At 37.5% G+C, this 15,873-nt stretch overlaps 1 protein-coding gene across 3 annotated transcripts in view; it reads left to right on the forward strand.

Moving 5' to 3' along the window:
• Positions 1-15,873, forward strand: part of ttc28 (tetratricopeptide repeat domain 28) — a 287,139-nt gene that overhangs the window by 97,584 nt on the left and 173,682 nt on the right. The window contains exon 1 of one of the 3 annotated variants that reach the window (XM_051909037.1): positions 2,848-3,660. The exons of the other annotated variants lie outside the window; for them this stretch is intronic. Within the exon in view, the coding sequence (XP_051764997.1) occupies positions 3,634-3,660 (27 nt within the window). The 5' untranslated portion in view covers positions 2,848-3,633. Of the gene's footprint in view, positions 1-2,847; positions 3,661-15,873 lie in introns of those variants that run through there. 3 annotated transcript variants of the gene reach the window in all.

The raw sequence follows: 15,873 nt of genomic DNA on the forward strand, positions 1-15,873 counted from the left end.
CCGTAAGCCTACGTGAGACTAGGATGCTTATAACTGAACCAAGCGTTAACAAAGTTGGGGATATTTTAACATTTGAGGACTCTAGCACAATCTAAAATTTATTAAATGCTGTAGCTCCTAATAAAGGCCATTATCAAACAGTGTAAACCCGAATAAGTTGGCAAGAAAACAAAAAAAACATTATATAACACTTAATTTTAACATTTACTCTCCCTTTCGCGTGCCATGGGCAAAGAATTCTAGAAAATAGAAATCCCAGCCCAGTTTCAGTTAAACTTAAGTTCATCTAAATTAAAATAAATTAGTTCATAAAACTCAAAACAATGAAAAAGTTCAGTTTACTTAAAATACATCAGTTCTGTGAACTCGAAAGAAAAAGAAAGTGCTAAATACTCATAAAAGTTCATTCGACTGAACTAATTTGTTTAATTTAAGTTTGTCCTACTCAAACCAATTCATTATTTTGAGTGTCAGGGTTTACAGTGAGCTTTATAATCTATTATGTAATGACTTTTATGTCAGTATAGCATAGCTGGCTGTGTTTTTAGATGTAATGTTGCCCAGTGGCTGTTTAGATGTTTACAGGTTGTCTTGGTATTTCATCACACAGTGGCTCTTTTATTGGAAAGTGACCTGATATTATTCTGATATCATGGCATTTGACAGCTGCTGTTCTGATGAAATGTGCTTTTAATAAGGTTTTATTGCTGATGCATGAATAAATAATGCCGCCCGTAGTTTATCTTCATTGTTGGTTAACAATGTCCAATCTGTGCCCTTAAACTGCCGCTGAAGCCCAACATCTGTGCTTTTATTCTGAGCTGACACTGATGGAGGTCATTTATATCAGTTCAAACCTGTAATGTTGTTATAGAGGTGATATCTTTGTCTTACTAGTCGTATTATCCGCAGCAGTGTCTGTCTTGTCCTTTATTTGACACGGGGAGCTTGTTTCTAAGTCAACTGTGAGCAGGTGCAAGTGTGTTTTGAGTGTGTATTCTGTGCAGAAATGTGTAATGTTCTTGCTGTTGGGAAGAACAATGTGTTTTGTGTGCAAATGCAGGAATTGCCAGGAGAGACGCGGTTCTGCCCTCTTCCTGTCCGTCAACACTTTCAGTGGTATTTAAACTTTTTGAAAGTGGACCTCAGAATAATATTAGTCAAGGATCAGGGCAAATGTCCAAGCGGAGACACAGGGACTTTTCCAAATCTCTCTTAAGAAGCCAAACACCAAGGTAAACAAGCAGAGAGATGAATGTTTAAAGATGGCCGTCGATGGACAGAACAGGTGTCATATTACAGTGAGCTATTTTCAGCAGGAATGCAGTAATTGATTTTGTTTTTATAAACACAGGCTGGAGTTTAGGGCTAAAGAAGTCCACAAACCTTGGGTGTAAATGTACGTAATGAATTTTGATGCACTCACTGCCATTTTGTAATGTGATGCCTTAATATAAACCTCATTCATTAAGCATCTCAGTACTGTGCCAATATATACTGTATGTTAGTTCGAGGGTGAGTTTATAATAATTTTCATTAATAAGACGATAATAAACATCATTACATTATATAATTCTTAACAGATCATTAGCTAATGTACATTTAGTTTAATTTTCATATAGGCCTACAGTATCTGTATTTGAATGTACATAAACTAATGATCTGTTATGTGTTATATTTTGTTTCTTAATGATGATATAAGCATGAGTTATTGTCAAAGTTATTATGAGTCACCCACAATTTTGACTGATTTAACCATTATCATAATACATTGTCTGATATATTTAACTTTTTTAATTTTTTTTTTTTAGATCAGTAACTGCTGATATACAGAACATCTATATATATTAATTTTTTTTATTTTATTATAATATATTATATATTTTATTTATATTTATATATATTTTATTATAATATATATATATAATTTTACTGTAAAATATTGTTTTAAATTGAATAAATTTAATATTAATAGTAAATTATTATATTATATTATATTATATTATATTATATTATATTATATTATATTTAACCACAGTTGTGTCCTTCAGTGTAAGTATTCTCAGTACAACTTACAGAAACAATATTAAAATATATTTTATTAGTTCAGATATATTGCTGTATTTAGATTATATAATTTATTGACATTTAAAGTTAGGAACTGCAATATCATACAGAAATTCTTGTAATATCATCGATGCATTTGGTAACACTTTGCAGTAATGTTCCATTAGTTAACATTAGTTTATGCAGTAACTAACAAACTGATCAAGACTTAGCAATATTTATTAATCTTTGTTAATGTTCGTTAATAAAAACACAGCTGTTCATCGTTAGTTCATGTACATTAGATAATATTAACAGATTTCGATTTTAATAATGTATATGTAAAGGTCGGAATCAACATTAATATTAACAAATTCTTTGAAGTATTTTCCATTTTTAGTTCATGTTAACCTTATTGTAAAGTGTTACCATATAAAATTCTAAAAAACCACATTTGCAATTTTTACGCTATATTAAAAACATTACAGAACATAGAAACACGTTTTGTTGCCCTACAAGCCCTTTTCTTTTTAGAAATATAAATCTTAAGTTATGTTTTATCCAATGTCTTGAATGGACAGTTTGGGGGTTGAGCGTGTAAAGGTTTGTGCTTGAGTACTTTTATCCTCTTTGTGCAGCAGTGGGCTTTATAAATCCAGATTATGTGTGTGTGTGTGAGTGTGTGTGTGTGTGTGTGAGTGTGTGTGTGTGTGTGTGTGTGTGTGTGTGAGTGTATCCAGCGGCTCTATGACCCCGCGGACTCCTCTCCTCCTCCACCGTCCTCCTCCCTCTCTCTCTCTCTCTCTCTCTCTCTCTCAGCGCAGAGGAGCAGCGGGGAAGGAAGTTATTAGTGTTCTGCGCTCCAGTTCTGCGCTGTCGGAGGATATCCTTCTCCTTCCAACTCTCAAATTCCAAGGATTTTTCTGTTTTTCTTTCCCACTCCTCCTCCTCCTCCTCTTCTTCTTCTTCTCTCCAACTGGATCCGTCTATTTATGCGCGTCTTTGAGGGTTTTTTTCTTTTGCGCGCGCGTGCGTGTGTGTATGTATAGAATTACGCATCATCTCTGGAATCTCGATCCACTGTGATTTTTGAGGATTATTTTCCATCAACACTCGTTTTATGCAGAACTTTTCGCGCTTTTGCGCACGTTACCCGGACACTTAAAGGAAACCGGACTGTTTAGAGCGAACAATCGTGTAGCGTTTATCAGAACGGAAAGTTTTTCTTCTCTTTTCTTCCGCGCGAGGCACATCATCCGCTGTCACGATGGAGAGCGAATGTCTCCGCATATAGCGTGCCAAGTGTCCCTTCTGGGCTTACACGATCATAATAATCGCTATCGCGCATTTAAACGAACATTAAACTACCAGTTGAAGCTCAAACGAGCAGAAATCTCCAGACTGCGCGTGTTGGATTATCAGGAGGACACTAGAGGCTCCAGTGCTCTGCGCTTTTACGCACGTTCGCGCGCCTGGAGAGCGTCATGAATCTGCCGTCCGGAGACACTGTGACTTTATGTCCTCATCCTGAATCCCACTTCTCTGCCATCGTGATGTTTTGATGCTGTTCATTTTTGCTTTACAAATATGATGAAATGGCAGCCCCGGAAGAAGGTAAGCACGAGATCAGATTTATGGGAGTGTTATGTGAGTTTGGCAGTAGATCAGGAGGGGAAGACCTCTGGATGAACATGATCTTGAAGGTTGTGCGGTGAATTTGTGCTTTGAGAGTATTCCATGTTGAAATATTTGAGGTTTTAATGATGCATTTAGTCCAAGTAGAGGATTTGTGGACTGGATTGTAGGTTATATGCAGAAGAACAATCTCTACACCACGCTCATGCATTAAAATGCAGTGTTTTTTCTCTTTTTAATGCATTTTATTCTCCATTTTACTTGTGATACATGTGATTATGATGACGATTATGGTAATGAAAGTCCTTAAATGCAAAGTCACCTCAACCTATCATACATGCAGGTCTGATAAATGCAGCACTTTCAGTCCATAACTTTACTAGAAGCTCAGTGTCTTTGCTGGTATGACATGGCCATTATGGCATTGCATATGCTTTGAATTACATTGTTCTCAGATCTAAACGGCACCGATCATGTGATGGTAGGAATCCGTGAGCTGTTTTGCTGTCTTATGTGCGTTTTGAATGAACTAAATGCTGAGTGTGCCATTGCCAGGGGCCCTTTGAACACCAGCCAAAACTCGTAGTTGCATCTTCTTCTCCACTAGAGGGCAAACATCCTCAGATCACAAGAACCTGCTTCCCTTCCCATGTTCTTCTGAGGAAAAAATAATAAATCCATGACATTCCTCTGCTTTTGTTTAAGAAAAAGATTTTGATTAGTTCAGGTCGTGCCTGTAATTGTGTTCGCTGTATTGTTGTGTTCCCTAGATTAAAGGACCTTAAATGGGTCTTTTGTGAATCAAAAGATGATGACGTTCAGCGAGTGAGTCACTGCTACAGCTGCCGAACACCTCTTAGGGTTTGTAAATAAGACCTCCGTGGAAGATAAAACCTGATACGCAGCTGGAGAGCGGCGTATGATCGTGCAAACTTCAGGTTCCTGCGCTGGCGTCTGCGTTTCTGCTCAGTTCATAGGCGACTTAAAGTCGTGATGTAACAAAAGAACTTGATTATTTCGTTCTGTATAGAAGACGAAGACTATTCAGCACTCCCCGGCGGGAGTCAAATCACATTCAGCTCATTAGGGTCTCCACTTTTCTCCTCTATTGGAGGCATATTGTTTGGGGCTGCAGTTAATCAAAAGCCACCACAGGCCGCACTCGACTACAAACACGCTCGCAGAAACAGTCACGACATGAAGTGCAAGTTTGCAGCTCTTCTGTGAAGTCTTGTAGTGCTATATCAGTGTGTTTGATAGGGGTGTAAACCTTTAGGCACTTCAAGATTTGATTCAGTTTTGATTTAGGGAGTTGTGCTCTGAAACTACTTTTGGATTTTCTGCAACAGTGTAGGTGTGCAAAATTACAATTGTCAGTGTGTATGTGAATGAATCCAGTCATTTGAGAATGAATCATGGTGTAGGAATAACAATTTCATGATAATTCACTCACCCAATGTCATCCAAGATGTTCATGTCTTTCTTTCTTCAGTCGAAAAGAAATGAAGGTTTTTGAGGAAAACATTCCAGGATTTTTCTCCATATAGTGGACTTCACTGGGGTTCAACGGGTTGAAGGTTCAAATGTCAGTTTCAGTGCAGCTTCAAAGAGCTCTACATGGTCCCAGACGAGGAATAAGAGTCTTATCTAGAGAAAAGATCTGTCATTTTATAAAAAAATATAAAGTTATATACTTTATATTATACTAACCACAAATGTTCATCTTGCACTGCTCTGTGACACGCCAAGCGTTACGTAATCATGTTGGAAAGGCCACGTGTGACGTAGGCGGAAGTACTGCGGTAGGGCGAAAAACTACAACTTAAAAATCATCTGACATCATTGTTTTATCTTTTTTGTAAAGGCCATTTGACTTAGTCTTTCCATGTTCGCTTTGTAAACACTGGATCGATACTTCTGCCTACATCACGTGTGACCTTTCCAACGTGATTACGTAATGTGTGGCGCATCGCAGAGCTAGTGTAAGTCGAGCATTTGTGGTTAAAAAGTGTATAATTTTATTATTTTTTTCAGAAAATGACTGATTGTTTCTCTAGATAAGCCCCTTATTCCTCGTCTGGGATCGTGTAGAGCCCTTTGAAGCAATTTGGAAGTCCACTATATGGAGAAAAATCCTGGAATGTTTTCCTCAAAAACCTTAATTTCTTTTCAACTGAAGAAAGAAAGACATGAACATCTTGGATGACATGGGGGTGAGTAAATTATCAGGAAATTTTAATTCTGAAGTGAACTAATCCTTTAAGGTGGGGTTCTGGCATGGACGAGGGTCTTGTAAGGCTCTGGACAGGCGGGATTACCCAGGTTTTGGCACGGTCACACTTACAGTTGGCCGACTGCTCACATTCTTTTCTGAGTTGGCTCAACACATTTCCGACAGGGTTTTGCATTGCTGCTATTCAGAGCCGGTGTTAGACTTCTAAGGGCTCTAAACAAAACTTTGTCATAAAAACCCAACACAATCTCACGGCAATGAGTTTTGCTGAATTCGTGGCTAATTCGTACGATCTCATTTGTACATTTTCATATGATCTGTTTAAACCCCAGTGATGGGTAGGTTTAGGGGCGGGGTTGGGGGGGTCTTTCATGATTTGAAAATCGTGCATTTTTGTACAAATCAAATTGTTCAAAATCATACGAAATCGTCACCTCATAAAATAGTTACATGTTCCCGTGAGATCGGGTTGAAAAACCCCAAAATGACCCCCAACCCTTTTAATCTGTTCTTTCAGAGCAGTTTCACAACAAACAAGTTGAAACATTCAGTAATACAATAAAAAATAAATGCTGTTCTTTTAAACTTTCTATTCATCAAAAATCCTGAAAAAATGTCAGTTTCCACAAATATGAAGCAGCACAACTGTTTTCAACATTGATAATAATGTTTCTTGAGCAGCAAATCATCATATCAGAATGATTTCTTAAGGATCATGTGACACTGAAGACTGGAGTAATGATGCTGAAAATTCAACTTTGCATCAAAGAAATAAATTACATTTTAATATATATTCAAATGCTGCCTTTATGAGCTTTCAAAAACAATCTTTCCATCCACCAAATGTAAAAAGTCAGCTTGAGGTCTTTTTAAACTGATTTATCGCCCACTATTGTAAGTCTGATCAATTTTATTCAACAAGCCACATGATTTGGTGAATAATTCATGTCTGTAGCATACTGAATTTTAGTGTTTAGCCGTGTTTGGGTTTGTTGAAATCGCAAACTGGTTTCTTGTGGTAATTTGAAGTCTTTGCTATCTCAACACCATCCTTTAGTACAAAGTTTGTAGCTCTTGGTACCATGTTAAAGTAGATCCTCACTCATAAACCTCCTTTTATTTTTCTGTTTTTGTATCTCCTGTGCCTTTGTTTAACTAGTGTTTGTCCTACATGCATCTCTCTTTTGCCCTTTCTGGTATTAAGATATAGCTCCAAAATTCAGCTTCCAGCTTTTAAGACACTCATAGTAATAGTCTTTTACTTAAAAACTAGGTCTGTTTTCCGCCTTGTGTAGTCCCTGAAGATGAATCCCATATTCGGCTCTGTGCCTTGGAGATCAATAAAGCGTCTGAGAAACTCGCTCAGAGTTTGCCGAAGACCTCTCGGGCTCCTCTGCTTCGGATTGGATTACACTAATATGTTCAAAAGCACTTTATATTTTCCCAGCGCCACTGTCGGAGCGCTCTGATAACGCTCGTAGAAGGGAAGACTTTGTTTACCGTGGATTACAAGGATTACGGCGCGCTCACTCGCTCTCCCGGTATCACTACCTCAGCAGATTAAACATCCCATCCATTACTCACTCAGAAGGACTCGGAGAGAGGCTGCGGCCCTGTGGTTATCTATTACGGGGGGCAGATGTACAGGGTACTTATTCTTCGTGTCAGGGTGGCTGATTCAGGCCTGTGGAGGCCGGTGGGCCCGCTAATTCTCTCTAACGCACACTCTTTTAATCATTTAGGTGTGAATAATATGGAGATGATGAAAGTTGTTGAAAGACAAGAACCTGGGTGAAGTTTTCTGTTTTCTGGGGCATTGGCGATGAAAGCGGCGGCAGAGCGAGGAGCTCATCCTCGACGTTCTCAGAATGGGTTTTATTTTTAGCCAGCTTTGTTTCGTTCCATCTAGTGCTGCGCTGACAGAAACGAAGCGTTTGTTTGAAATGTATAGCTCCGTTTTCGGATGCAAGACTGTATCGATACTAAGTTAATAATTATATTTATGATTTGGGGTTGTTTTGAATGCTTTAGCTTTGTTTTCAAACAACAAAAGTTGTCAGAAGTCAGTCAAGTGTGTTTATACCAGGTATTCCCCAATTCAGAGATCAACCAATCCTTACACTATCTTTTAAAAGTTTGGAATCCGTAAGATTTGGCTCCGCCTCTGAAACAATTTTCCTTTTTTCAATGACATCACCAAGCCCTCTTCATTTACACTCTAAAAAGTAATTTAGGGGACCTGTTACCACAACTTAAATAAATGCACGGTTGCAAGTTAAAAATTCTAATTTATTGTTTTAATTAAGTTGCAAACATTATTTTGTAGAGTTCTGTTGACATAATAATGTTGAATATTACATCAACTTAATATTGTGTGTAATTTAAACTCACATTTCTGCATTAATTGGCTTTTTAAAGAAAATTAAGTTGTAGTAACGTTATGAAATTGTCTTGATAACTTCAGAAATTAGGTAGGGGATTTCTAGTTCCCATGCTTTGCATAAAGAGAACAAATGTTTTTTAAAGTAAGTGTTATTTTATGTGTTTTTTAGTGAAGGGAAAGACCTGTTAGTGTTTAATGCTGTTATGTTTGACATTTAAAAGAGTTTTTGTGGTTACCATTGGGCTGAAGAGTAGAAACATGAAGGTAAACACTACATTGACTCTATAAACAATGACTGCGCTAATGCCAGTGACAAGTAATATCTCACTTGTTCATTAAATGTATGTTAAATAAGTTGTGTTAGCATGTGCTATGGTAGCTGTTGATTTGAACTGAAATAGATTCCAACAACTTAGAGCGAATTAATTTCTTTGAGTAATCAACTTAAAAATTTGTGTTTATGCTACAATGAAGACATTCAATTGTAAATTCAATGAAGGTTGTCATAACTCAAAAAAAAAAAGATGCAAACTGTTGCGTTAATTTTTTTTTTTTTTTTTTTTTGAGTGTACAACTTCTTTCCTCCAATCACATGCTGTATTTTGGTTTGTAACGCCAGCGTTTTGTGGTCTAATCAATAAATTTATTATCATCAAATATCCTTTTTCGGTCTCATTTTAGAAGTAAAATAGTTGCTCTGATTTTTACAAACCTTGCTCCATGAAAATTACCCTGAAATTCTTTGCATACTACTATTTCTAAACATTGAACGTTCTGACAGTATTGTTAGAGGTGGCAGGGATAGCTAGAGATGGTTAATATCTTCCCATTTTTCTCTCTCTCTCGGTTTAATAAACGATACTCCAGTCCGATGTGATTTAGCGGCAGATTCACTGAAGTGGGCTTAACCCTTATCGGAGGCGATACTCCTGTGCTAAAACCTCGTTTAGCAGCTCTTAACCTCTGGGGAGCTGCAAAACCTTATCTCCATTTGATTCCTGCGTTATTTATTAGATCTCTGCGGGGAGGCTATCGTTCTCTCGCCATTATATCCATCACCGGAGTATCCCGCGGCATCTAAAGTCTCGATGACAAACATGCTATCGTCTTCTGCACCTGTTTGGCTGGTATGTGGCCACATTCACCCTGATTTCTGAATTTGACTGAGCGTTTCCTGGGTGTGCGTAAGGTAACCAGAGCGCTGTGAGGATCTTGATGAGGAAGGTGTTTTGAAGAGCCTCCCGCGACGAGAAAGGAAGCTCTCAGAGAGACAGGTGGATGATTAACCGTCAGCGGCGAACACACCTGCTGGCTTTATGATTTGCCAGCGTATTTACAGCCTTCCACGATGGGCTCAGAATCAGACGGCCAGATTTGCTGCGGGTCTCGCGGCTCACCTGCGTGTGAATGCTTAGCGGCGTTTTGAGGAGCCGGCGGGGGGAGTTATTAGGCAACCTTGAATAGATTCCCTCTGGTTCTCATCTTTCAGCCACTGACACCAGGATGAACTTCCTATTCTGGGTGTTCCCTCTGGTTTTTCACCTCCCAGATTGGCTCATTTCTCCTGCAAGATGCTGTGCGCAACACAAGCTTCCATTATAACACAAACGCTTTTGAGATATTTAATGCACAGCCCTTTGCTAAGCTCCGCCCACCTTGGTTACTGTTGCTAAGATATTCTTTGTAGAATCCCCCATAGGAATGAACTGGAGATTTCTGTGTACTGTTTAAAAGGTGGTAAAAATTGGAGTATCATTTTTAAAACAGAGGAAAAGCTCCAGAAAAGTGAGTTCCATCTCTGTGGGAAGTCATTAACTATCTTCACCAGTTCCTTCCCCTCTTGAGCAATATTTAGAGCATTCAATATTTTGAAATAACAGTTTGACAACTTTTTAAAAAGAACTTCAAGGTGCAAGGAGTGTTTTTGTGCCACCAAAATGTACTAGGACACTTCAACTATCATAAAATCAACCCATTTTACTCCCATAATGTGACCCATTTCGAAGTGAAAAAGGATATTTGATGAGAATAACTGTAGGGCGATCAAGAAACATTGGCGTTACAAACTAGAGGAGAGCATGTGATTGGAAAAAAAAAGCTGAAAAATAAGAAAAGGAAAGTCCTTTCACAAGTTGAGCAAATGAAAGATTATGAGAACTTTTTTTTTCTGTGGAATAATGTGCACTGATGAATTGTTCACAGTAAGATATTCGTATAGAATGTGCCATAGAAATAAACCAGAGATTTTGTGAAAATGTGTGCATAAAGTGGTAAAAATTGATTGGGTAGTATTATTTTTATGTGACACTGCAGCACATTTATATCTGCTGTTTTTCTTTAAAGAAGTTGTCGAAGGCATAGTCTACCCAAAAATTCATGTTTCAGAAATCAGGGTTCAGAATTGGTTATAGTAATGAATCTGCCCTTATTAGGGTATTAAACTATATTTTAAGGAAGTTTAAAATGGAAATTGGCTTTATGTTGGTTCTGTTCTTGCCTGGAAGGTAGAAATTTCACTGTAAAGATTGGGAATAATTGTTCTTCTGCTGCTCTTGTAAGTTATGGGGTACCTCAGGGCTCTATTTTAGGGCCGTTGCTTTTTTCTCTATACATGATTCCACTGGGGATATACTAGATTTAATAAATTTGGCATTTCATATCAAAGTTATGCTAATGACATGCAGTTGTACCTGCCTTTTAAAGCAGGAAATAATGCAGCTGAAAATTCTTTGCTAAAAATGTCATGAGGAGGTGAAATGTTGGATGAACTCAAATTTTTTAATGTTAAATGATAAAAAGACTGGAATTGTGCTTTTTGGGGGAAAAAAATTACATTGTTTACTCCAAAAACGAGTTTTCATCCTGTGTAAAAAGTCATGCCACTAACTTAGGCATAATTTTTAATTCTGAGCTCAAATTTGATCGTCAAATAAACACAGTAGTAAAAAATAGTTTTTCAATTGAGGAGGATTGCAAAATTGAAGTCAGTTTACAGGATTTACAGGATTACAAGTGCCCTGGCAGCAACATTTTACCACATTTTTGTATAATTTCTGTAAAATTGTGTTTAAAGCTATATTCAAACACGCTGGACTTCTATAAAGCAAAAGCTTGCCTGATGTTTTTAAGCCAAGGCTTAAAGAAGGATCATTTATATCAGCCGTGATGTCTTGAAGTTTCGGAACTGTATCTGATTGTGTTTCAACCAGATGCTACAGCATCTAATATGACTGATAATGCTGTTGATTGAAATCAATGTAAGCTGCCCCCTGGAGCTCATTAGATAGATGAAGTGTGTGTGTGTGTGTGTGTGTGTGTGTGTGTGTGTGTGTGTGCGCAGCTCAAAACTGAACATTCAGATTGCACGATAAAAAATACTCCATAGCCTACTATTATCTCTGCATTATGTATTGTGCTTACTGTACAGTTTTTGTGTATGCATCAAAAACCCTGATGACCTACTTCATCTGTCCAAATCTGCAGTAACCAGAGCACACTGTGTGCAAGAGTATATCTCGAGGCAATGCACTCGACTTGACCTTCCATTTCCAGTGTGACGAACGAACCAGAGCTGTGATTTAACATCCCCATGACTCATTATCAAGTCAGACTGGCAAAAGTGAAGTCATTTTTCACTAAATTGGATTAAAATGCAAAATAACTATACTTCTGATATGATAACTGGACGGCACTTTCTGTATTAAACATGCACATAGTGAGGTCACGCAGCGTGTTTGAAATGTTTATACTGCACGTTTATATGAACGAATAGGAAATATGCAGAACCTATGGTGCAGAACATAGTAGGCCTAAATAGTATGCTAGTATTCAATTCTGAGCTTTTACATTTGGCATGGACGTTTCTTCATGTAATGACTTTGCTGATTGCTTTTGATTAGCATGTGTGTGTATGAACGCATGTGGCGTGTAGATAGTGATAGAGGCCAAAAACGCTGTTAGTCAGACCCTCGAGCAGACACAGAGCCGCATGAATAAGCATGCAGGACCATTCCGCAACACATTTCCCAGTGTGATCAAGTGGAAAAACTGCTCAAATGCAGCAGCCTGGGAGGATCCGGCATTCAGACCTGCTGTAGCGCGAGCTCATCCGCACTACAAAGACAAACACAGCCGTTTGATCGTGTCTCTGACCTACTATTCTCCCGCGGAACCGGCTCAATGTGCTGCTTTATTTTCAGCTGATTACGTTTGATGCAAAATAAGGCGACAGCGTAAAGGTGGGCGAATGACCAAAATGTGTTTCTGTATGAGTCATTTTATATCACAAACATACTATTGCCAGTTTTTTTTTCCCCCTTGCATTAACCTTTTTGAGTTTACTTCACTTTAAGCTATTTCACACACACACACACGCACACTAAAATGAAATATAGATTTTCATCAAAGCAGAAAAATATTGAGGTGTTTATTTTATTAGCCCTATTTCCCAGCCCTACTTTCTTACACTTTGCTGTGTCTATAGTCTTCTGTTAGCAATTATATGTGATGATCGATTATGGCAAAAATCATAATCATGATTATTTTAGTCAATATTGAAATCGTGATTATTGGTGGATGATATGATCAAAGTCTTATTTCATTATATGAGTAATTTTAAATAGCAGTGAAATTATCAATACTAATAACTAATGTGAGTAAAAGGTCCTCAAAACAGTTACAGAAGACAAGTAAACAGTCAGCAATACAATAAGAACAAAGAAACAAATTACAAACAAAACCGACAAATAAATGCAACAGAACAAAAATACAAATTAAATGGTATTCAGATAAGTAATAGCCTACAACAGAATTTGAATAAAGTAATCAATGTAAAATAACACTGCTGTATACATCAAAAATACAAAAGTTATACAGTCAAGAGCAGTGAGTGATTTTATCTTTGTCTTTTGTTGTTTCATTAACATTAATGACTGCAGCAGGTTTATTAGGCTGCTGTCACTTTAAGAGCTGGACGGATCCAATATACTGTTACACGTGTTTTCTTTCTCAACTGTTTACATTCATTTAAGACATAACCGACTGTGTTTATGAGGATACTCGCCAAAATGGCATTTCAACATTTTTGTGTGTAGGCTATTTGACCATTTAGGTATAAATAAAGTGGGTTTAATGTTTGCTACATCAGAATTCATTCGGCAAATGTGTTTCCATCTCCCATTACTCGCATTAATTCTTTTTCGCACAAGTCAAAAACCACCTGAAGCGAGCGTAAAAACTTTTTTTTGCAAATTAAAGGATTTTTTTTCTCTCAAAATTTGGCATTTCTATCACTCGTTTTTGATGCGATACTTTAAAATAAAAACAGGGTGATGGAAACACAGCTAGTGTCTCTTTCGCGGCACTGTTTAATATCGAGCAGTTTAGCAACAGTAGACTGCATTTTACATCACTCACTTATTCGGCTGATTTGGATGTTAAGTTTGGCTTAGGGAGGAACGAAAGTGTGAAGGAAAGGAAGGTGCGTGGGACGGAATACGGCAGCGGCACAATAATCGTTTTACGTCAATTATCTTGGTTTCATAATCGTCAAAAGCCAAAATCGAAATCGAAAATCAATTACGACTAATCATACAGCCCTACACTGACCCAAATGCCATGAAGTTGTCAGCGGCCAGTCTTCGTTTTGGCGGGATGTTGTAAATGTGAGTGAAACACACATGAGGCCTCTGTCACATCGTAGCAAGTGCTGTAGAAATGATATTTGCCAACTCTTTTTGTTCTCCCTTGCGTTTCAAGCCTCTCAATGCAACAGCAGCAGCGTGTTCATCACCTGCCAAACGGAGCGAGAACGAGCGGCAGGCAGAGAGACTCCTGAAGGGCAGAGGAGGAAGGGAAGACTTTGCTCTCAGTCGGTTCACCTTGAAGCTGTGCTGGTCCGGCCATTTGCTAGCGGCGCAGGAAGTGTCAGTGTGCTTTGAGGGGAAGTAATGAGCGAGTGGGATGTCATGTCTATTTCGTGGATGCAAAATTAGAGAAAACTTGAAATGCTGCCTTGGCAACTAACTGAAAATGTCTTTCTAAAGTGATAATAAATGCTATAATAGTATATAAATAATACTAAAATAACACTTATGTTTCTGGATGGAGCTGGAGGAAAAATCTGATTCATTGGAGCATTTTGATTTGATAACTTTCCTTAATGATTCTTATTCAATCCATAAAAATTCTGAATCGATTCTGAGTCAGTTTTTAACCGTGCTACTGAATGTAAAGGGCTACTGGTTCAATATTAATATAAAGTGACGAGAATATTTTTGGTGCGCCAAAAAAACAAAATAATGACTTATATAGTGATGGCCGATTTCAAAACACTGCTTCAGGAAGATTCGGAGCGTTATGAATCAGCGTATCGAATCATGATTCGGATCGCGTGTCAAACCGCCAAACTGCTAAAAATCACGTGACTTTGGTGCTCCGAACCGCTGATTCGACACGCTGATTCATAACGCTCCGAAGCTTCATGAAGCAGTGTTTTGAAATCGGCCATCATATAATGAAGTCGTTATTTTGTTTTTTTTGGCGCACCAAAAATATTCTCGTCGCTTTATAATATTAATATTGAACCACTGTACTCACATGAACTGATTTAAATATGTTTTTAGTACATTAATGGATCTTGAGAGAGGAAATGTCATTGCTGGCAATGTAGGCCTCACTGAGCCATTGGATTTCAACAAAAAATATCTTAATTTGTGTTCTGAAGATTAACGAAGGTCTTACGGGTGTGGAACGGCATGAGGGTGAGTAATTAATGACAGAATTTTTATTTTTGGGTGAACTAACCCATTAATATGATATTAAAAGTAAATTAAACACAAGTTTTGAATTTGTATGATGACAAAGTTAACATGCTTTACAGTACCAACATAAAGGTTTAGTGTGTATTTTGTAGTTGCAATTTTCTCTGAATCTGAGGGTAGTTCATCAAAAAGGGACACAAAATGTGATATTTCAGGAATCGTTTTGGAATTGTGACTCCCTGAATCAGAATCTGATTGAATCGTGAAGTGCCAAAAGATTCCCACCCTTATTCCTTTATGCTGAAACAGAATATTTGGTGAGATTGTATTTGATTGTTGCAATTGAATGAACAATTATGCAGTAAAACATCTTTTTAATAACATGAATTAATGAATCATCTCCAAAAACATTTATTGAGAAAGGTCAATTTTGATTTCATGTAAAGTTGAGCAGTGCATCAGCTGCCTGAAATGTGTTTTTACTATTAGTATTTTTGTCTTGTTTTCCAGTACGAATATCTAAACATTCTTAAATCAAGATACATTTACTTAAGAAGCAAAACGACTTTAGATACTATTGTTTTATGAAGAGTTTATGCTTAAAACAAGAAAAGAAAATGCCAATGGGGTCAGAAAAATAAACTTAATTCACAGGGAAACAAGTTTATTTTTCTGACCCCATTGCCAGATATATATTTTTGTCTTCAGCAAAAACCCATTTAACTCTTTCCCGGACGCTGACGGAATTTTACTGCAATCCATTTTTTCACTGTTATATGGAAGGGGGCGCTGTTACACATCTTCTGAAAGAGTAC

The sequence above is a fragment of the Ctenopharyngodon idella genome, chromosome 10, assembly GCF_019924925.1.
Source record: "Ctenopharyngodon idella isolate HZGC_01 chromosome 10, HZGC01, whole genome shotgun sequence".
Classification (NCBI taxonomy): domain Eukaryota; kingdom Metazoa; phylum Chordata; class Actinopteri; order Cypriniformes; family Xenocyprididae; genus Ctenopharyngodon; species Ctenopharyngodon idella.